This window comes from Sphaerodactylus townsendi, linkage group LG03, assembly GCF_021028975.2.
Source record: "Sphaerodactylus townsendi isolate TG3544 linkage group LG03, MPM_Stown_v2.3, whole genome shotgun sequence".
Classification (NCBI taxonomy): domain Eukaryota; kingdom Metazoa; phylum Chordata; class Lepidosauria; order Squamata; family Sphaerodactylidae; genus Sphaerodactylus; species Sphaerodactylus townsendi.
The window spans coordinates 10885563-10908248 of NC_059427.1; the positions used below are offsets into that span (position 1 = coordinate 10885563).

The 22686-nt window shown below is 46.0% G+C and overlaps 1 protein-coding gene across 1 annotated transcript in view; it reads right to left on the reverse strand.

Annotated features, from left to right (window-relative positions):
- Nucleotides 1-5757: 5757 nt before the first annotated feature.
- The window catches only part of LOC125430056 (zinc finger protein 850-like), a 49910-nt gene continuing 32981 nt past the window's right edge, over nucleotides 5758-22686 (reverse strand). The window contains exon 15 of the mRNA XM_048491743.1: nucleotides 5758-7537. Within this exon, the coding sequence (XP_048347700.1) occupies nucleotides 5758-7537 (1780 nt within the window). The remainder of the gene's footprint in view (nucleotides 7538-22686) is intronic.

A 22686-nucleotide genomic window follows, 5' to 3' on the forward strand; every position in this document is an offset into this window, starting at 1 on the left:
GGTTTATTAAGCAATACAGGCAGTGTGCCAAGTGGCCCCGTTCAAATGGGAGAGTAAAATATAGGGGGGAACGCGTTTTCTTGGCTGCAGTGATTTGGGTAGAGAACTCTGTGTCGAATAGTTGACCTTTTTTAATTTTCTATGAGCTTCTGAATGGGAGAAAGGGCAACCGGTGAATCCACAAACAGTCCAATAGAGGCCATTTTTTCTTCAATTATGGAAAACCAGGGGTTGGAATGGAGTTGTCAGAGCGAATGATTGGACCCGGGAATTACAGTCCGAGAGAAAATGAATTCGCAGCCAGAATCTAAAAGCCCTCAGCCAAGCGGCTGATTCCAAGGAGTTTTGACCTAACACCAGACAAAGGGCTGCATAGGGCATGCAATTTAGAAGTCCAGTTATCTTATGAAGAAATTTGGATTGAAGAGAATTCAAGGAGTGGTTAATAGCTTAAATCCAAATTGGGACTCCATCAAGCAATCTCGGGGCGACTTTGGCATTGAAAAATTTGGGGGCAGGAGGGATAAAGGAGTGGCCACTGCTGTAAAAGAAACGTAGTAATGCTGACATATTGTTAGATGTAGCTAGGAGAGCGGCCTTCCTCTGGGTTGCCCATGAAAGGTTAAAGGAGAATGAGAGGCCAAGGTATTTATAGCACTCAACCTGTTCAATTTGGGTGCTTTTCATTGCCCATGTGAGCTTCTTAAAGCGCCTAGAGAAGACCAATACCTTGGTTTTTTCATAATTAATTGTCAGTCTGTTGGATTCACAGTAATTTGGATTAAGTGGAACCCCTGAGGTCTTTATGAGCCTCATCAATTATGTCCTACAGGACTTACTGTTCAAGAGAGTGATGGTGTATTTGGATGATGTGCTTATTTACTCCCAGGATGAGGAATCTCATGCGCGTTTAGTGCGAGAGGTGTTGAAAAGGCTTCTGGACAACTCCTTGTGTGTTATCTAAATGTGCCTTCCATCAGGAGAAATTGGATTTTCTAGGCTCTTGGGTCTCTGCTGTGGGAATTGAAATTATCTTGCTATTACAAATATACAAAAAATGTTTAGTAAGTACACCGTCAGGTATGGCTATAAAACCTCTAGATTAGGTTTTTATTTCGGCAGTCCTTTGTCAAGCCAATAATTGTTGTACAAAGTATTCTTTTTCTTACTCCTCTAGGAGCACAACTGTTTTTTTCTTACACTAGATAGTTTCCAAACTGAATTTCAAGTTTCATTTAAATGGCTCTTCTTTAAATAGTCCTTCTCTCTGGATATCAGGATCTCATGTGAGAGGTGCTCTCACATGAGATCCTGATATCCAGAGAGAAGGACTATTTTAAAAAGAGCCATTCAAATGAAACTTGGAACTGCCGAAATAAAAACCTAATCTAGAGGTTTTATAACCATACCTGACGGTGTACTTACTAAACATTTTTTTGTATATTTGTGATAGTAAGATAATGTTAAAATGATACTCACCTAGTGAGTTGGAGTACGCATGGGTGTAATATTTGTGACAGTACCTGTTGTACACTTGCCTTGATTATTATGGTGGGAATTGAAATGGCATGTTGCTGTGACCTCCGCCCACTACCTGCAAGCAACTGCAGTCGTTTCTGGGCTTTGCAAACTTTTACTGTGACTTTATCCCCAATTTTGCTGAACTTGCTTTGCCCCTCACATACTTGCTCTGTATCAAAGGAAAGGGTTCCTCTGCCTCATGCCTCAATCAGACCACCTTGGATGGTCTGATGCCTGCCAACTTGCTTTTGACACCCTTAAATGGGCATTCACCTCAGAACCCGTGCTGAAACACGCCGATCCTGCGCTGCCTTTTGCGGTCCATGCAGATGCATCTGACAAAGCACTTAGGGCACGAACAGAGACGGTGAGAAATATCTCCTTTATTGTAAAACGAAGGGGTTTAGCAACATCCCTGACCTGTCAAAGCCTGCACGTTCTAATGCTTAGACTGTCTGACTAGCATCTAAGAGACACATGGCACAACCAATATATCAATCAAATTAAAATTTCTTGGAACCTAAAACTTCAAGGACACAAGTCTGCCAGCTGAAACTCTGCCTTCTTCCTTCTGCGAATTCATGTCAGATTTTGTGGATGATACAATATCTCAGACCAAGTTAGGCTGACTCATCCTTGCGTAATGTAGTGGTTAAGAGCAGGTAGACTCTAATCTAGGGAACTGGGTTTGATTCCTTGCTCCTCCACATGAGCAGTGGACTGTTATCCGGTGAACTGGACTTGTTTGGGCTAGTCACAATTCTTCAAAACTCTCTCAGCCCCACCAACTTCACAAAGTGTCTGTTGGGGGGAGAAGAAGGGAAATGTAAGCCCCTCTGAGGGGCTTTCTGCACTGACAGAGTTGTACTGGTTTCTACCTAGGTTTGCCTCAGTGAATCCGAACTGCAACCGAGCTCAACGTTGTTTTGTCTCAGTTTCCCTCCCCTCAGAACTGCGACATCCCTGTCGCAGTTATGAACTGCACCTTTCTGCTGGAACAAGGTCGATACCGCTTCGAAGCTTCGAAGTGCGGACACATCGAAACGACACCTCATCCGTTCAACCAATCAGGAGCCGCTTTTGTGGCATGCGCAGAACGGGAGAGTCGTGGCGGGCAGAAAGCACATGTAACTGTAAACTGTAAACTGTACAAACTGTAAAAAAAAAAAGAAGACTGCTCCCGTTTCCCACATTGAAATTTAACCCCACAAGCTCCAATCACGATCAAGAAGCGAGACAGGCACCAAGATGATCCCGCCCACTTAGCTCGGTTCCAGGGGGCCAAGTAAGTTGCTGTGCGGACAGCCTAGAATCGCCCTCCACTGAAGGGAACCGAGTTGACCTTAGCTCCCTTCTGTAGTGCGGAAAGCCCCTGAGTCTCCTTACAGAACAGAAACTGGGGTATAAATCCAAACTCTTCTTCCTAATTCAGAATAAGCCAACATGGGAGGCAGCTGCCGATTGTACCCTAAGCCCCCTAATCTATGAGTGACCCCTTCCAGGCCTTCTGACAAAGAAATATGGTGAGTGGGGTTTTGAATGAGGGACAGTTTTACTCTTTTCTATTATAAAAGACAGCTTCTTAGAGCAGAAGACTTCAAGTCAACATGATTTATTTAGGGATCAGATTTCTAAGGCACCCTTCCCCCTCTGGGATCAGAAGGCTTACTAAAACAACAATACATTAAAATCAATCAAATTTCAGTCAATAAAAACCAATTACAGAAACTCTAGCACCAAAAACTACAAAGATTAAGACGGGAGATTCACTGGCTCTATAATAAACAAGACACATCTTTTGAAAAACTTTCAACAGTTTCTTGTCTAATAACCTCAATGTGTTCCCAGTTACAGCTGGCAGTTGAGAAATTGGAATGATTTCTCAGGCGGACAAATAAATCTGTTCCTGTTTTGAATAGGTATTTATAAAAGGGGTCGCCAATGGGGTGCCTGTGAGCACCATAGAACACACCATATTTTGAAATTTTAATTCTTTTCTGAATATTTAAGATTGAAATAATAAACCATAATAAAATGAAACAATTTATAACTATTGAATAATTAAGAATAACAATTAAAAACATTCTATGAAAACACATGAGAAAGAACTAAAAAAGAATTTCTGAATATTAACTAAGGAAATATTTTTGATACATCTTTACATCTCTAAATCTCTCCCCATGCTACTTTTACACAATATGTCGCTGCACCAACCATGCCATGTCTGAATACCAAATGTGTCCACAGTCTGAAAAAGGTTGGGGAACCCTAACTTAAACCATTCCCATGCCGTCTTTCCACCCAAATAGGGTTCCTCAAACAGAAAACAATCAAAACAATACAATTCAGCACTAAAACATCAACACATTGAGAATAGCATTAATATCTATCAGTGATATAATTAAAACATTTATTTAAACATGATGGACAGGTAGGAAAACCTTTCCCCATTTTACGCTATAATTCACTGATTGAGAAAACAAAAGACATCTGTGTAATATATTTGCATGAATTTTCCCAGCTACAGTAATACCAGATCCATAAGAAAAGCTCAGTATTCAATCTCAGTATTTAGATGGCTTCTCTGCTCTGTGAATGCCCCGAACAGATGTTCCCTCCCTAGTGAGAATATCTTTGATGTCTAGCGAGGTGAGAGAAGCTCTTCCCACACCACTTATATGGCTTCTCCCCAGAATGAACACGTTGATGTACAGTAAAACTGTATTTCTGATGGAAGCTGTTCCTTCACTCTGAGCACTCATATGGCTTTTCCCCGGTATGAACATGTTGATCTGTAAGGCTCTTTTTGCAACTGAAGCTCTTCCCACACTCTAGACCAGTGGTGGCGAATCTATGGCATGGGTGCCAGAGGTGGCACAGAGCTCTCTCTGTGGGCACACGTGCACAGAGTTCATCATGTAGGGGGGGGCGAAAAATCAGGGGCCCCCCACATCTAGGCTGGCCTGGGCACACGCTACAGTGAGCAGGGAGGACTCACCTGGGGAGCCTGGTGCCTGCTGCCCGAGGGGGGGGGGGGCAGAGGAGGCGGAAATGCTACAGAGGCGCAGAGTGGCGTGCGGGGGACTTGCTGGAGGCTACAGCAGGCTCGCCCCTGCTTGAGGGGGTGGGGCGGAGGCAGAGGGGTGGGGTGGAGGTGCTGGAGCAGCGCAGGGCAGAGCTGCGGGTGCACACAGGACCTGCTGGAAGCTGGAGCAGGTTGGCTGCTGCTGTTCAAGGGGTTGAACAAACAAAACATGTGCCTTTCCAAACACCAGGGAAATGCTCAGACCCAAGATTTTTGCCGATCGCCTGGGCAAATCAAGCCTAGGGAGGAGGAACTGAGATGCATTTAGGATTTTTAAAAAAGCAAACCAAAGCTAAAACTGCTTTTATTTTCTGTTCCTGTTGCATTTTTGTGGGAAGTCAAGTTCTGTGATGACATGTGAAGGAAAAACTGCAGATCAGATGGCTGCTCCACCAATTTAGCTTTCCTGAAGTTATTCCACCCCATGTACAGCATTCTTGCGTAGGATTGACTTCCTTGACTGCCTTTTTACTTCTATTTTGTGGTGGGGGGTCATTGGATTTCAGAAAGCGAAAGTTTTACTTCCCTCTCCCCCCCCACATCCCTTCCCCCACCATGCCCCCAGTGTGATACTGTAATTATTTCAGGGAGATTTTTAGCATTAAACCTAACGCCTAATTTTGGGGAAGCAGTGTAGATTAAGCTCCACTGATTTTCATGGGAAGAACAAAAGTGCGATCCTTTACCTGGGAGTAAGCTTGGTTGCTGGCAATGGGGCTTGTTTCTGAGTAAACCCTCCTGGGTTAGTGATTCACCCATTCGAAGCGTTGTATGGTTGCATCAAAGCAAAGCCACCATCTACCACCAAGCTTACTTTTGAGTAACACACACCTCCGAGCCAACCATTTTTTCTAAACCAAAACCACAGTATTCAGGTTAAATTGCTGTGTTGGCACGATGTGCACGCACCGCAGTGAGCAGGGAGTGTGTGCTCCTCACAGGAATGTTGACAGAACCTGTCTTGGGTTTAGGAAACTCGGCTTCAGGGTTCAACTGTGCCACGGACCCCGTTTCAAAAAGGAGCAACAGAATCAGAACGGGCGTGAGCGGGGAAGGAACAGCGCTGTACAAGTGTCGGTGTTCTTCCACATGCGATAAATAAGTGGGTTTTGGGTTGCAGTTTGGGCACTCAGTATCTAAAAGGTTTGCCATCACTGCTCTAGACACTTATACGGCTTCTCCCCAGTGTGGATCCTTTGATGATGAGTAAGTTCGTAACCTCGAGAGAAGCTCTTCCCACACTCTAGACACTTATGCGGCTTTTCCAAGGTGTGAATCCTTTGATGTCTAGTGAGGCTGCCAAGGCGAGAGAAACTCTTCCCACACTTTGAGCACTCATATGGCTTGTCCCCAGTATGAACACGTTGATGTGAAATAAGGTTTTGCTTCCAACTGAAGCTCATTTCACACTGTAGACACTTATATGGCTTCTTCCTGGTGTGAATCCGTTGATGTTCAGTGAGGCTGCCAAGTTGAGAGAAGTTCTTCCCACACTCTGAGCACTCATATGGCTTGTCCCCAGTATGAACACGTTGATGTGTAGTAAGGTGGCTATTCCGACTGAAGCTCTTCCCACACTCTAGACACTTGTATGGCTTTTCCCCAGTGTGAATCCTTTGATGTTTAGTGAGGTTGCCAAGGTAAGAGAAGCTCTTCCCACACTCCACACATTTACATGGCTTCTCCCCAGTATGAACATGTCGATGTCTAGTAAGGCTGCTTTTCCGACTGAAGTTCATCCCACACTCAAAGCACTTATAGGGCTTCTCTCCAGTGTGTATTCTTTGATGTTTAGTGAGGTAACCAATGTGAGAGAAGTTCTTCCCACACGCTAAACACTCATATGGCTTGTCCCCAGTATGATCACGTTGATGTGTAGTAAGGTGGCTTTTCCGACTGAAGCTCTTCCCACACTCAAAGCACTTATAGGGCTTCTCCCCAGTGTGGATACTTTGATGATGAGTAAGTTTGTCAACTTGAGAGAAGCTCTTCCCACACTCTAAACACTTATATGGCTTTTCCCTGGTGTGAATCCTTTGATGTCTAGTGAGGCTGCCAAGGCAAGAGAAGCTCTTTCCGCACTCTACACATTTAGCTGGCTTCTCCCCAGTATGAACACGCTGATGTGTAATAAGTCTATTTTCCAGACTGAAGCTCATTTCACGCTGTAGACAATTATATGGCTTCTTTCTGGTGTGAATCCTTTGATGTTCAGTGAGGCTGCCAAGGTGAGAGAAGCTCTTCCCATATTCTGAGAACTCATATGGCTTGTCCCCAGTATGTATACGTTGATGTGTAATCAGGTGTGTTTTCCGACTGAAGCTCTTCCCACACTCTAGACACTTGTATGGCTTTTCCCCAGTGTGAATCCTTTGATGTTTAGTGAGGTTGCCAAGGTCAGAGAAGCTCTTTCCACAATCAAAGCACTCATATGGCTTCTCCCCCGTATGAACACTTCGATGTCTATTAAGGCTGCTTTTCTGACTGAAGTTCATCCCACACTCCAGACACTTATATGGCTTCTCCCCTGTGTGTATTCTTTTATGTTTAGTGAGGTAACTAATGTGAGAGAAGTTCTTCGCACACTCTGAGCACTCATATGGCTTGTCCCCAGTATGAACAGATTGATGTCTAATAAGGTGGCTTTTCTGACTGAAGCTCTTCCCACACTCTAGACATTTGTATGGTTTTTCCCCGGTGTGAATTCTTTGTTGTTCAGTGAGGCTGCCAAGGTTAGAGAAAGTCTTCCCACAATTGAAGTACTCATATGGCTTCTCCCCAGTATGGACACGTTCATGTGTAGTAAGGCTCTCTTTCCAACTGAAGCTCTTCCCACCCTCTAGACATTTATGTGGCTTCTCCCCTGTGTGAATTCTCTGGTGTTCAGTAAGGTGGCAATTTGAAGAGAAGCAGTTGCTACACTCCAAGCAACTATATGTTGTCTTGCTTATGTAGATGTTCTGTTCTATCTTAATCCTTGATATGCAGCTCTTTCCCCTTTGCATTTTGCTTTGTGCTGGGATCTCATGGATGTTTCTGCCCAGACTGACAACCAATTCCTCCGTCTGCTTCCATTTTCCTTCCCTCTTTATTCTCAGCTGCCCCTGTGGTCCATCTCTGTCCCAAGGTTCCACTTTCAGATTGTGGTGTCTTTCTGAGGACACCTCTTCTAACAGCCCCTGTCTGTCAGTCTCTGGTGCATCTTCAGCTGAAACAGAAAGAGTGAAATCAAGTAAGATCTCCAGGAAACAAAGACCACTCAGCATGGCCTATCGTTACCAAGCACTTCTTTCCCAATCGGAGCTGTAGGTTGGGAAAAGCCTCTGTAATCTCTAACTACCAGCAAGGGAAAGGAGAGGAAGGTTAGATGAAAAAGGAACTGCTTCTCTGCACTGCACTGGCTACCAGACAGGCCTCTTGCTTCAAGGACTCCAAGGCAGCCAAACCCTAGTGTCTTTGTGCTCCTAGTTAATGAAGATTTTTGGCCCTGGGACATGGAAGGAGCTCAGCCATTTTTGCTTTTTTAAGAAGCAAACATTTGCAAATATTTTTTATTTATTTATTTATTTATTTATTGATTGATTGATTGATTGATTGATTGATTGATTGCATTTGTATACCGCCCTCCCCGAAGGCTCAGGGCGGTTTCCAACAGAATAAAATTTAAAACATCATATATATAAGTTAATTAAAATACATAAAATATTAAACTGGAGATGGCTTCAGCTATTCTATTCCCCCTTTTATGAACCCATGGGAGGCCAGATGTTTTCTTTTTATTGCAGTTGATATCATCAGTTGATTTTATTGCAGTTGATTTTAATTCAGAAACCTCCCGAAGACAGCTTAAAAAATAAAACGTCACAAAAATTTTAAAACCAGCTATCAAAGTTACAGCATCAGACCAAAGCAGGCAAGTTCCACACTGGCCTCTGTCCATCACCTCCACACCTTGGACAGCAGGGCACCGCTTGTGAGCACGATTTTATCTCGCAGGCTAGACAGGAGGAGCGGGGAGGTATTTCTTCAAGTAACCTGGATCCAAATCATTCAGGGCCTCATAGGTAAGAACCTGCATTTTGAATTGTGCCCAAAATAGGCACTCAGCACAGACTTCTCAGTACCAAGATGATATTATCCATGTATCCTGACTGACAATCGCTTGCCTGCCAAATTTAGAACCAACTGAGATCTCTGGATATTTAAAAAGGATCCCCTAAAATCAATAGGCCAACAAGCATCACCAAATCTACATCATGAATCTGGCCCATCTTGCTACATAGTAACAAGTTTGGATCTACTGGGAAACATGAAGAACCATGGGTGGGGTGAGAAGGGCTTGGAAATGTATCCCCTGAGTCAAGTCTCTCCTTCAAGGATGTCAGGGGGAGATGCGGTCTCGTGGGACTCTGCTATGAATTCAGAAAGACACATATAGGGTGGAACAGCAGCGAAATCCTTCCAGAGGAGCAAAACCAAGAGCAGAAGAGTTCCATCCTGGGAGAATCAAAATAAGCGGAGATCATCAAAGAAGGGGAGGCCTTCTTGCTCGTCTTGCACGGGAGAAATTTCCATCTTGACCCTTCTGCCCACAAGATTGCCCACTACCCTACATCATCTCTCCTCCTCCCTCAGTCCCTGAATCTGCATTCCTTCTTCTGTCTGTGGATTTGAATTGTGGAATTGAAATGGAAGGATTATCACGAGCAGCTTTGCCCCAAGAACTGCAATTGCTGTTTCTTGGAGGAGTTGTACATTTGCTGTCAAAACTACTTTGGCCCTTAGTTGGCTACTCTTCTGGGAGGGTTTCACCCTCGAAAAGTGGCACAGTGGGAACAGGACACCATCTGTATGGATGGTGTCCCCAATGCCCATGGAAAAGAATCCTGCAAAAGAAACTTAACACACACACCCTTCCACTGTACGGCTGTCTCCTTCTTACCTGACAAGGAAATACCAGCACACCTGCCTGACTCCTTAGAGCTCTGGAGCAGCCACATTTCTTTTAGATGGTGCAGCAAATCCAAGAAGGTTGCAGGAACCAAAAGTCCTTCAAAAGTAACAGAAGATGGCATGAAGCGATTTAGGCTTTCCAAGAATATTTATCGTGTGGAGAATACAGTTAGACTTTGTGGCATTGGGGGTATTCAAACAGATGACAAGATCTTTGCTTCCAAACAAATACCGGAGACATCGCTTATTCAGGAAAAATTTGTGAGGTAAACATTAATCATCACTCAGGAGGTGCAAGACATTAGGTCTTCAACAGTGCATGCCCAAGGAAACCCTTCTATCAGACAGGTTTACAACATATAAATATAACACTCTCCTGCAATATGCTTACCCGTTGGACCCTATTAAGGATGTCGACTCAGAATCCTACTCAAGTCTACACAATTCTTATTCTGGGAACATGTTCTTTGGTCCAAAGCACAAAGATATATCCAGCTAATACACAAGCCTCAATATAAAGTGCACAGTGCGTTCATTGTGCTAGTGTGATTCCAAACATCCACTTATAACAATACCTAACAGACGACCACGATTTATTCTACTGCCTAATTCCAACACATAACAATTACTTATTACTAAACACACAACTCTTACTCATAACATACAATTAGACATACAAATTGGACATACAGAAAACCATAAAAGATATAGAAGTTGGGGAATGTTAACCCTTAACTCATCAGTTTATACAGTCTAAGTAACTCAGATTCAAGCCAAGAGGGACAGGCAGCTTAATAGCTCGTGATACCCTTTTCAAATGATTGACTACCTTTAGTACAGTGATGGCGAACCTTTTTGAGACCAAGTGCCCAAATTGCAACCCAAACCCCACTTCTTTATCGCAAAGTGCCAACCCAGCAATTTAACCTGAATGCTGAGGTTTTAGTTTAGAAAAAAACGGTTGGCTCCCTCTTCCTCTGCCCCACCCGCTCGAGCAGGGGCCAGCCTGCTCTAGCCTCCAGCAAATCCCGCATGCACCACTCTGTGCCTCTCTAGCATCTCGGCCTCTTCTGCACCCCCCACCCCACCCCCCCACCCCCGGGCAGCAGCCACTCAGAGCACAGGCACCAGGCCCGCCAGCTGAGTCCTCCTTGCTCACTGCGGTGCGCACACGTCGTGCTCAGTGGCCCAGGCCAGCCTAGATGTGTGTGTGTGGGGGGGTGATTTTCTGCCCCCCACATGACGAACTCTATGTGCGCGTTCCCACAGAGAGGGCTCCGAGAGCCACCTTTGGCACACATGCCATAGGTTCGCCATCACTGCTTTAGTAGCTCAGACAGAAAGAAGAGAGAAGCTATCTATTTGGATCATCTCCAAGTTTTGTGCCTAATTGGAATTTTGTTATGGACAACTGAATTGTTTTGGTTTTATGGTACAAGAAGAGATATAATTAGACTGGTAAGTTCTCCCCTACTGATGGCTTGAATGTGTAACATATGCTCCCTCTTCTTTTCTCTCCTGTATTCAGGATAGAAGAGACGAGGTCCTTACCTAGAAAGGCTGACGTCTTGTAATTCTCCAGCATGACTTCCCAGTACAGAGCTCTTTGGACTCGATCCAGCAGAGCCCATTCCTCTTCCATGAAGAACACGGCCACCTCCTCAAAGGACTTGGGGAGCCCTGAATTAGGATTTCCACCATTCATCTTCTCTAGCTGCATCCGAGGATTCACACAAGAAACAAGAATTCAATATACAGGTCATTTGGGATCAATAGATCAAACTAATTTGAAGAAAAATTAAATGGGTCTTTTCCAACTCTGAAGAGTGTCCCACAAACAAGGACGTAGGTAAGGGGGGGGGTTCTTGGGTTTAACCCCCCATTGAATGTCCGAAGCTCCGCCCCCCTGTGGATTTTTTTGTATTTTAAAGAGTTTTTTCGGTTTTTGACCTGCAGGGGGCGCGTTTTTAGGCTAGCGGCACCAAAATTTCAGGATATCGTCAGGTGACACTCCTGATGATACCAGCCAAGTTTGGTAAAGTTTGGTTCAGGGGGTCCAAAGTTATGGACCCCCAAAGGGGGTGCCTGCATCCCCCATTGTTTCCAATGAGAGCTAATAGTAGATGGGGCTACCCTTTTGAGGGTCCATAACTTTGGACCCCCTGAACGAAACTTCATTAAACTTAGGTAGTTTCATCAGGATAGTCTCCTGCTGACACCACCCAGGTTTGGTGAAGGTTGGTCCAGGGGGTACAAAGTTATGGACTCCCAAAGTGGGTGCCTCCATCCCCCATTGTTTCCAATGGAAGCTAATAGGAGATGGGGGCTACACATTTGAGAGTCCATAACTTTGGACCCCCTGAACCAAACTTCACTAAACTTAGGTGGTATCATCAGGATAGTCTCCTGCTGATACCAGCCTGGTTTGGTGAAATTTGGTTTGGGGGGTCCAAAGGTATGGACCCCCAAAAGGGGTGCCCCATCCCCCATTGTTTCCAATGGGAGCTAACAGTAGATGGGGCTACCCTTTGAGGGCCCATATGGACCCCCTGAACCAAACTTCACCAAATCTGGGAGGTATCATCAGGAGAGTCTCCTGAAGGTAGCCTGAAATTTTGGTACTGCTAACTTAAACATTGCTCCCCTGACAGGCACCCTCAAATTTCCCCCAGATTCTCCCTTTAAACCTCCATCCCTTCTGAGTGGATTTAAAGGAAGGATCTGGGCTCCCTTGTCTTAACAATATTGAAAGTGATGCTGTTTGGGGGGTGGTGGTGGGGGGAATCCTCCCTGAAACAGCATAACTTTCAATGTTGTTTAAACTTTAAGGTGGATTTAAAAGGAGAATCTGGGCTCTCTAGTCTAAATAACATTGAAAGTGATCACTGGTGTAATGCCCATTGGGCAAGGTGGGCAGCTGCCCAGGGCATCACCTTGTGGGGGGCATCAAAATGCTGGGTTCGTTTTTGGGTATTTTTAGTGGTTTTCCTTTTTGGGCTGCAGGGGGCGCAGTTTTTAGGATAGCGGCCACTACACCACAATCAAATTTTTTTTTGCAACAGGACATTGGTGCGTGCAGGGGGTGCATTTTTAGACATATCAGCACCAGAATTTCAGCGTATCATCAAGAGACTGTCCTTATGCTACCCCCCAAGTTTGGTGAGGTTTGGTTCAGGGAGTCCAAAGTTATGGACTCCCAAAGGGGGTGCCCCATCCCCCATTGTTTCCAATGGGAGCTAATAGGAGATGGGGCTACAGTTTTGAGGGTCCATAACTTTGGCCCCCCTGAACTAAACCTCACCAAACCCAGCCTGCAACCCCCATTGACAGCAATACAGAAAACTCAATGCAAATTTCGGGATGTTCTTGCAGGGAGGGCATTCTTGGACGTATCAGCACCAAAATGTCAAGGTATCATCTTGAGACTGTCATGATGGCACCCCTAAGGTTTGGTGCAGTTTGGTTCAGGGGGTCCAAAGTTATGGACCCTCAAAAGGGTAGCCCCCATCTCCTTGGCAAAGAATGGGGGATGGGGCACCCCTTTGAGGATCCATAACTTTGGCCCCCCTGAACCAAACTGCACCAAACTGGGGGGGGGGGGGGATCCCATCAGGGCAGTTTCCAGATGATACCCTGACATTTTGGTGCTGATACATCCAAAAATGCACCCCTTTCAGGAACATCCCAGAAATTTGCCCAAGAATCTTTGTTCTGCATTGAGTTTTCTGTATTGCTGTCAATGGGGGTTGCAGGCTGGTGGGGGGCACATTTCTGAAGGCACAGTCTCAAAACTTTCAGGGTCTCATCAAGAGACTGCCCTGATGATACCCCCCAGGGTTTGGTGCAGAAGACCAGGGGGGCCAAAGTTATGGACCCTCAAAACTGTAGCCCTATCTCCTATTAGCTCCTCTACTGTATACAGACAAATAAAGTACAACAACAATAATAAAAACAGATTTAAAAAGCATATACAATACAGGAAATAAATGGTGTTAGGAAGGAAGGAAATTCACTACATTTAGCAATTTCCAGGAGAAAGTCTTGCCACTATCATACAGAGAGAAGGATCAGGATTGTCCAAATGGGCAGTGTAATCTAATTAAATCGGGGAGATCTGGTAAATGTAAAGGAGTAAGATTCACATAATTTGGATCTGATTTCCTTTGAATCTGAGATAGTGTAGTAATTGGTGGGCTAGAGATTCAACTGAGCCATCGTTACATGGGCACAATCTTTTAGCCTTTTTTCTGTTTATTAAATCTGCCATGTAACAAGGCAGAAGGCACCACATTAACTCCATGGCGAGCATTATGGCTCTCCTCTTGAGTAGGGTTTATTAAGCAATACAGGTAGTGTGCCAAGTGGCCCCGCTCAAATGGGAGAGAAAAATACAGGGGGGAGTATATTTTCTTGGCGATGGTAATTAGGGTAGAGAACTCTCTATCCAATAGTTGATCTTTTAATTTTCTATAAACTTCTGAATAGGACAAAGGGCAAAGTGAATCCACTGACAGTCCAATAGAGGCCATTTTTTCTTTCTCAATAATGGAAAACCAGGGGCTGAAATGGGTGTCAGAGAGCGGGGCACGCGGGACTAGGGAATTACAGTCCAAGAGAAAATGAATTTGCAGCCAGAATCTCCAAGCCCCCAGCCAAGCTGGCTGATTCCAAGGGAGTTTTGACCTAACTCCAGACAAAGGGCTGCATAGGGCACGCAATTTGGGGATTAGTTCCCATTGGAAACAATGGGGGATGGGGCACTCCCTTTGGGAGTCCATAACTTTGGACTCCTTGAACCAAACCTCACCAAACTTGGGGGGTAGCATAAGGACAGTCTCCTGGTGATACGCTGAAAGTTTGGTGCTGATATGTCTAAAAATGCACCCCCTGCACGCACCAATGTCCTGGTGCAAAAAAAAAAATTTGGTTGTTGTGTAGTGGCCGCCCATGAGGGGGGGGGGGGCATCCAACTCAGGTATTTCCAGTTTGCCCAGGGCTAGTTTGCCTCATTACGCCCCTGAAAGTGATGCTGTTTCAGGGTGGATTTTCCCTTTAAGGGGGATTTAAAAGGAGAATTAGGGATCCGTAGTTTGAACAACATTGAAAATGATGCTGTTTCAGGGTGGATCCCCTCCCCCCAGCATCACTTTCAGTATTGTTTAAACTAGGGAGCCCAGAGTCTCCCTTTACGGTGGATTTAAAAGGAGAATCTGGGCTCTCTAGTCTAAACAATATTGATGCTGTTTCAGGGTGGTTTCCCCCACCCACCCCTCGCCCACCCCAAAAACCAGCATCACTTTCAACATTGTTTAAACTAGGGAGCCCTGGGTGTGTTCAGATTTGTGAGTTGGGGCATGTTCTATAATGCGATGGTGACTTTGAGATGACCTGGTGCAAAAAAATTGGGGTTTTGGTCGTAGTGGGGGAGGGTGGCCTTTGGTCATGGAAGGGAGCTAGCTACGCCTCTGACCCCAGGCAAACGACTTCTGGACGACCTGGGTTGACCTCAGTGAGGTTCAACTGCGGGAGCAGCAGATCTCACCGGGAGATTGGCAACCCTAACCGGGGATCCAGCCAGCTGAGAAGCAGAGATGGAAAAGCACAGAAGAGGAAACGGAGGAGGAAGAGTCTGGCTGCAAATATCATCAACGGAAAGAACCGGAAAAGGGAATATTTAGTGCTGCGAATTTTCCCCCTGGCTGAAGAGCCCCCAGACTGGGACTCAGGGGCAATTTCTGGTCGCTTCTTTCCTGGAGCATAAAGACTTTTGAGTTATTTGCTAAGCCTGGCCGCTCCTTGCGAACTTATCGTGGGCACCCGGGAGACTGAAAAATAAATCAAGAAAGCGCCCGGCGTGGGATGACCCCTCCCCCTCCGGAGATCCCGCTCCCTCAAGCCTGGATCTCTCACTGGGAGCCTCTCCGGCTTCTGCCCCCTCCAAGGAAATCTGCAACGTACCTTTCTTGCAAGGGCCAAACTCTTCCTCCCACCTGGGAACAGGCTCCAGCCAAGAGCGCCTCCAACTTCCCGCCTGGGAAAAATGAGGGGTGGCTTCAAACCACGTGCCTCCCACTTCCCTGGCCTCTCCACGAGCCCCTCAAGCTCCAAGACACGTGAACCCCCACTCATGCCTGTACTCTCCTCCTCTTTTTCTCCCTTGCAAGGGCTTTTGGGAATTGTGGTTCACCGCAACGAGGAGAAAACGCAGCAATGAATCGAAACACTTTTTAGGATCGGTCTTGAGCCTCCTTTCTTATCTCTCGGCTTCCGACCCCGAGGGAAATTTCCGGTTTAGGGAAGCACTGGTTTAGGGGTTGTTTGAGGTGAAATCAACTCGTTTTTAAAATGAGGATGGGTTTGCAAGCCTGTCAGAAAGATCACCAGAGACCACTGGCGTAATGCCCATTGGGCAAGGTGGGCAGCTGCCCAGGGCATCACCTTGTGGGGGGCATCAAAATGCGGGGTTCGTTTTTGGGTATTCTAGTGGTTTTCCATTTCTGGCCTGCAGGGGGCGCAGTTTTTAGGCTAGCGGCACCAAAATTTCAGCCTATCATCAGGAGACTGTCCTTATGCTACCCCCCACGTTTGGTGAGGTTTGGTTCAGGGAGTCCAAAGCTATGGACTCCCAAAGGGGGTGCCCCTATCCCCCATTGTTTCCAATGCTAAAGCCATTAGAGATGGGGGCTACAGTTTTGAGGGTCCATAACTTTGGCCCCCCTGAACCAAACTGCACCAAACATGGGGGGTATCATTAGGGCAGTCTCCTGATGAGACCTCTGAAAGTTTTGAGGACTGTGCTCTTCAGAAAATGTGCCCCCATAGCCTGCAGGCACCCCCCAAATTGATGTGCAATGCAGGCAACTCAGCGTAGAACAAAGATTCTGAGAACCACTACATGCCACATTGAAAGCTTGCATGCTGTTTCATCGTGGGGGATAATTCATTTAACAGCATCACTTTCAGTGTTGTTTAACTGGGGACCCCAGATTTCTCCTTTAAGGATGGATTTAAAAAGGCAGAATTCAATGGGCTCTGTGCTGTAAACACCTCATTGAAAGCGATGCTGTCATGGTGGGAGTGGATCTCCAGCATCATGGGGCATCCAACTTCAGGATTTTGCACCAGGCCAGCCAGTTTTCAGCTCTATGCTCTCCGGAGGCACTGAATTCTGTTTTTAAAATGAGGATGGGTTTACAAGCCTCTCAGAAAGATCACCAGAGATCCACTGGATCAAATCAAATGCCTGTCTCCTCCAGCCGCCTGTTGAGGCCGGTCAGGTGGATTTAAAAGGAGAATTTGGGCTCTCTAGTCTAAACAATATTGATGCTGTTTTGACGCCCACCCAAAAAAACAGTATCACTTTCAACATTGTTGAAAGGAAGCCCAGCACAGGAAGCCCAGCACAGAGGATGGAGACAAGGGCCATTTCACAGAGTTGCCCTCAGCACACAACGACCAGTGGTAGACTGCCTTGGAACATGGAAGTTCTATTTAGCCATCAAAACCAATGGCCACTGATGGGTCTTGCCAGCTCCATGGGTCTGTCCCACTCCCTTTTTAAAGCAACATCATCAAGTGGCCCCCACATCTCTTAGCTGTTAGTTGCCATCAGTTAACTATACAGTATTTGACTTTGTGGCTATCCTGAGCCAAGCAAGTTCATTGAGGGGAGGGGTTGCTGCCTGAAAGGAAATAGGGGGGGGGATGTTAAAAGATATGTATATACTTGCCTATCAGATGAGAGGAGGGGGTCGGCTTTCAAGGATCCCTTAAAGGGGGGGAGGCAGGTCTTGGGGGAGACAGAGTCCTTGCCTGGTTCCAAGTGGATGTCTGGGTCCCACAGGTGGCCAAATCCAAACTGGCGTCTGTTGGACAGCTGAGGTTTGAATTTTGCAGGGAAAATACAGTTTTTGGCAGAGCTAGCTGCTGAGACAGCGTGCTGAGAGAGCAATTGGACTGAATTAAGATGAAAAGACAAAGGATTGGCTGACACTGGCCCAATTGAATGTCCTGTTTCTCTCGACAAAGCAGGATTCCAGGCTTCATTCATAGCTATTGGTGGAGTGGAGTCGAAGTATTGTCGAAGGCTTTCACGACTGGATTCAACTGGTTCTGGTGGGTTTTCCGGGCTGTGTGGCTGTGGTCTGGTGGATCTTGTTCCTAATGTTTTGCCTGCAACTGTGGCTGGCATCTTTAGAGGTGTATCACAGAGAAAAGTCTGTTACACACTTGATTTTGAAAAATCAAGCGAAAATAATGCCTTATCTGTAGATAAGTAGATGCCCAGATACGGTGGTAGCACAGAGGAGGCCACGCCTCAGGTATTTACAAATAGAAACTCCCAACATCAAAGGTATCCAGATACTGGGAAAGGATCACATGGAAGGAGGCAGACATAAAAAACTCTAAATCTAACACATTTCAGAACTGGCAAATAGAATCCTGAAGCTTGAACTCTCCCTAAAAGCTAAAATGTCTAACCTGGGCTATGCATTTTGGTCGCCCCACAAAAAAATAACAATTACTGGGGAAAACAATAATGCTACGAAAAGCTGAAGGCAGAAAGAGAGGAGAAAGAAATAACATGATGTGGATTGATTTAATAAAGGATCTCTGCAGGCGCTGAACAAAGCTGTTAAGGATAGGGTGTTTTGGAGGAATTGATTCTATAATGAAAGTGAATGAATGGCCCTCAGTTTGCAAGACCTGAGTGAACACTTAACAATGGGACATTTTGGAGGACATTCGTTCATGGGGTTGCCATCAGTTGGAAGCTAGTTGCCATCACTCACACATCCACCCAACAGAAATCCTGTCATTAACCAGTAGCTGTCCAAGCGTCTTCATCCCAGCTGTGTGTGGCTTTTCCTGATCAAGATTTGGGTGTCTGCTTCCTGCCTTCAAGGGCAGCCCCGTGTTGCTCTTATAGTATTTCTGATAGTCTCTTCTGCCTTCATGTTCCCAGAAATTCTGAACATTTTTACACTCCCTCTTTGTCCATTCATGCTCTCAACCAGTGGTGGGATCCAAAAATTTTAGTAACAGGTTCCCATGGTGGTGGGATTCAAACTGTGGTGTAGCGCCAATGGGGCTGGTTGGGGCATGATGGGGGCGTGGCCGGGCATTCCAGGGGCGGGGCATTCCTGGGTGGGGCTGTGGCAAGGACGCAGCCACTGAGCCAGTCCTTGGGCGGGAAACAAATGCACGCAGGCGCAGGCTGCCACGCACGCCGGTGCACCTCCTGCTAGACAGCTTCAAGTTCTGCGCGCTACTGCTGAGAGGAGGGGCGTAACTAAGGCAAAATCACGTGGCAAAATCACCCATTAGTAACCCCCTCTCGGCACACACAAATAATTAGTAACCTACTCTCGGGAACCTGTGAGAACCTGCTGGATCCCACCTCTGCTCTCAACGTGAATGAGGTGAGGTTTCTCAAATAAAGAAAACTGTGCAGATCCACTCTGCTGCCAATGGGAACACCTCTGCATTTGCGGGAGCAACAAGAGCCACAGAGAAGAGCACTGCCAGTGTGCATGCACATCCCCAGGTGAGTATAGCCCGATGGACCACATTGTCACAGGTTTGGTCCTTGATATTTCACCACAGAAAAGACAGCAAACCAAACAGGTGGTGGATGAGAAAAGCAATCCCAGGGGCCTTGACGGGGAGACAGAAGGGACATTCAGGCTCAGTTTTTAAATAGGGGAGAGGGAGACACTGGGATTTTGAAAACAAGAGGGATACTTGCAGTGATAGTGTTTGCTTCTACTGTTTCCGTTGCTTTCTTTAGACTCAACTTTTCCTCTACAAGGTTTTCAAAACATACTGTTGTGACTATTGTTGGACTTGGAGAATCAGGTTCTATTACTCTTTGTGCCATGGAAGCTTGCTGGGTGGCATTGAGCTAGCCACCCACTCAACCTGACCTACCTTACAGGGCTGTTGTGAGGAGAAAGTGGTAGCATGGAGAACAATGCAAGCCATTTGAGTCTTCATTGAAAATCTGTCCATCTGTCAGTGGCAAGCATTACTCACCAGAAAATGGAAGTTAGGAGTCTCAAAATTTGGCCAGGATAATTATGGGACACTCTGGGCCAAATATCAAGGGAATTGGAACATCCTGAACTTCACAATCTTCAGAACCCCCTACACCACATCCTGCTTTTTTTTTCTTTGGGCAGTATAGTTTACTCTGGCAGGTGCAACTTGATAGTAAACTAAGCTAGGGGTTTCAAGGAGGAGCATAAGGTAGTTTGGACATTTATATCCCCCATTTCTCTCCTGCAGGAGAAATCTCAATTTACAGGGGCATTCCTCGATGCAATAACAATTTCAGATTCTTGCCCTACACAGCCCTCTGGCATACATCAACACCCTGTGGGGTAGCGGAGTTTAGCATAGCCACAGCTCTGTGATAGAAGCTGTGACTAAGCCCCAAGGTCACTCCAGTTCTGAGCGGCCCTGTATCTGCCAGGGAATGGTAACAGCTTAAAAGAGAGATCTGAATTCCGATGAGACGGGTCCACCGGCTCAGAATATTTTGCGGCTCTTTTATTTAGAGCTTCGGGAATCATAGATTCCTTCCTAAGGAGGTTAGAGGGTACCGCGATAATCCTCTTGTGGTAGTGATCACCTTGGGAGAGCTTCTTTCCTATTCGGCCACTGTGCAACTCCGTACACCAGAACCCCCTACACCACCTCCTGCTTTTTTTCTTTGGGCAGTATAGTTTACTCTGGCAGGTGCAACTTGATAGTAAACTAAGCTAGGGGTTTCAACATTGGTGCTGAACTTTGGGATGATGCTGTGTCCAAAATGAAGGAAATTGTACCATCTGGACTGACATAGTTTGCTTCACTCTTAGGGTGGTCCAATGATGTTATAGATCATATTCTACTGGCCCCTTCTGCCCTCAATTGGGCTTTCATGCTGGCAGGGGCTGATGGGAACTGTAGTCCATAACATCTGGAGTGCCAAAGGTTCGCCACCACCGGAGCTCAACAGCATCCCTTTGGTACTTGCAATGGAGTTTACTCATGAGAAGCCAAGGTATAGGCAGCATGAACAGAGGTGGTGAGAAATATCCCCTCTGTAATAAAACAAAAGGGGTTTAGCAACATTCCTGACCTGTCAGAGTCTGTGTGGTCTGATGCTTAGGTTATTTGACTAGGATCTACAAGACTTATGGCACAGCCAATATATAAATCAAAATAAAATGTCTGGTAACCTGAAACAGCCATGAAAAACACAGATCTTGTCCCTGTTCCCTCTGATCAACTTATGTTAGATTATGTTCATTATACAGTATCTCAGACCAAGTTGGACTTAGCCATCATTGATTCAGAATAAGTCACCCTGAGAGGAAGCTGCCCATATCGTAGGTAAGGGGTCTCCTGGCTCTGAACCCCCCTATCATGTCCTAAGCTCCGCCCACCAAGTGGTGTTTTAAAACATTTTAGTGCTTTTTCGGTTTTTGGCCTGCAGGCGCATTGTTTGGGCTAGCACCACACTTTCAGGGATTAGTTTGGGACTCCTCCTGATTTCATACTACCTTGGCTCAGTAGGTTTGAGTCAGGGGTCTCAAAGTTATGGACTCTTAGCAAGCCCCATCCTCCAATGGGAGCTAATAGAAGATGGGGGCCACACCTTTGAGGGTCCGTAACTTTGGACCACCAGAATCAAACTTTGCCAAACCTGGGATGTCTTATCAGGAGAGTCTCTTATTGATACCACCCAGGATTTAGAGGTTGTTCAGGGAGTCCGTGCCGTGGACTCCCAAAGGTGTTCCCATCCCCCCATTGCTCTCAAATGGGAGCTAATAGGACATGTATTACACCTTGAGGGTCCATAACTTTGGACCCCCTGAACCAAACTTCACCAAACCTGGTGGTATCCTTAGGAGAGTCTCCTAAAGATACCCTGAAAGTTTAGTGCTTCTAGCTTAACCATTGCACCCCTGACAGCAGACACACTTCACTTCTCTCTAGATTCTCCTTTAAATCCACCTTCGCATGGATTTAAAGGAGAATCTGAGCCTCAGTTTAGAAGAAGAAGAGTTTGATTTATATCCCAGGAGACTCCAAAGGCTTTTACAATCTCTGGACCTTGCTCCTCACAACAAACACCCCAGGAGGTGGGTGCGGGATGAGGAGAGTCTCAAAAAGCTGTGACTAGCCCAAGGTCACCCCTGCTGAATGCCCCTAGATAAGCCTCCACAGCCATGGCAGAGCAGGAATCAAACCCGTTCCTCCAGATTAGAATGCACCTGTCTTAACCACTACGCCACACAAAAGTGATGCTGTTTCAGGTAGGGGATAATTCATTCATAAAACAGCATCACTTTCAATGTTGTTTAACCAGGGACCCCAGATTCTCCCTTTAAGGTGGATTTAAAAGGAGAATTTGGGCTCTCTAGCTGTCAATCTACTGGAAGGCATGTTTGGGGGGGTGATCTTGGCATCACAGGCTGCTGGGGCCTGATTTTGCACTCAGGCTCCCATTTTTCCCATGCTCTTCCCAGAGGGGAAAGGTAGGGCAGGGCAGGGCAGGGGAGTCTGGTCCCCAGACCCTGAGAGCTGCTTTATAAGCCAGGTGCCAGGGCGGGCTTGGGGAGGCGCTGCCCCAGGGCAGGTGGGGGTGTGGCCCCACCCCCGAACACGTCCCTGAAGCTGCCTGTTGTATCTCTGCGTGACCCCTTCCAGGCATTTTCAGTCTTCTGACATAGAAATATGTGGAGTCTGGGTTTGAATGGGGGAAAATGCTTTCTCTTTTCTATTACAAAAGACAGCTTCCTTGAGCCGAAGACTTCAAGTGAACATCTAGTATGAATTTAATATTTATTCATTGGATTTCTAGAGTGCTGTTCCCCTTCTTTGCTCAGGGTGGCTTACAACAATACATTAAAATATCAAATTTCAATCAGTAAAACCAATTATGGAAATGGGCTGCTGAGAGCTACAGAGATTAAGATTAGAGATCCATTGACTGTTCAATAAACAAAACGCATTCTTTGAAAAACTTTCAACACTTCCTTCTCTTACAACCTTAGCATTCTCCCAGCTGCAGCTGCAGTTTGGAGACTGGAGAGATTTCCCATGTGTGCAAAGAAAAATCTTAAAACAGAATACCA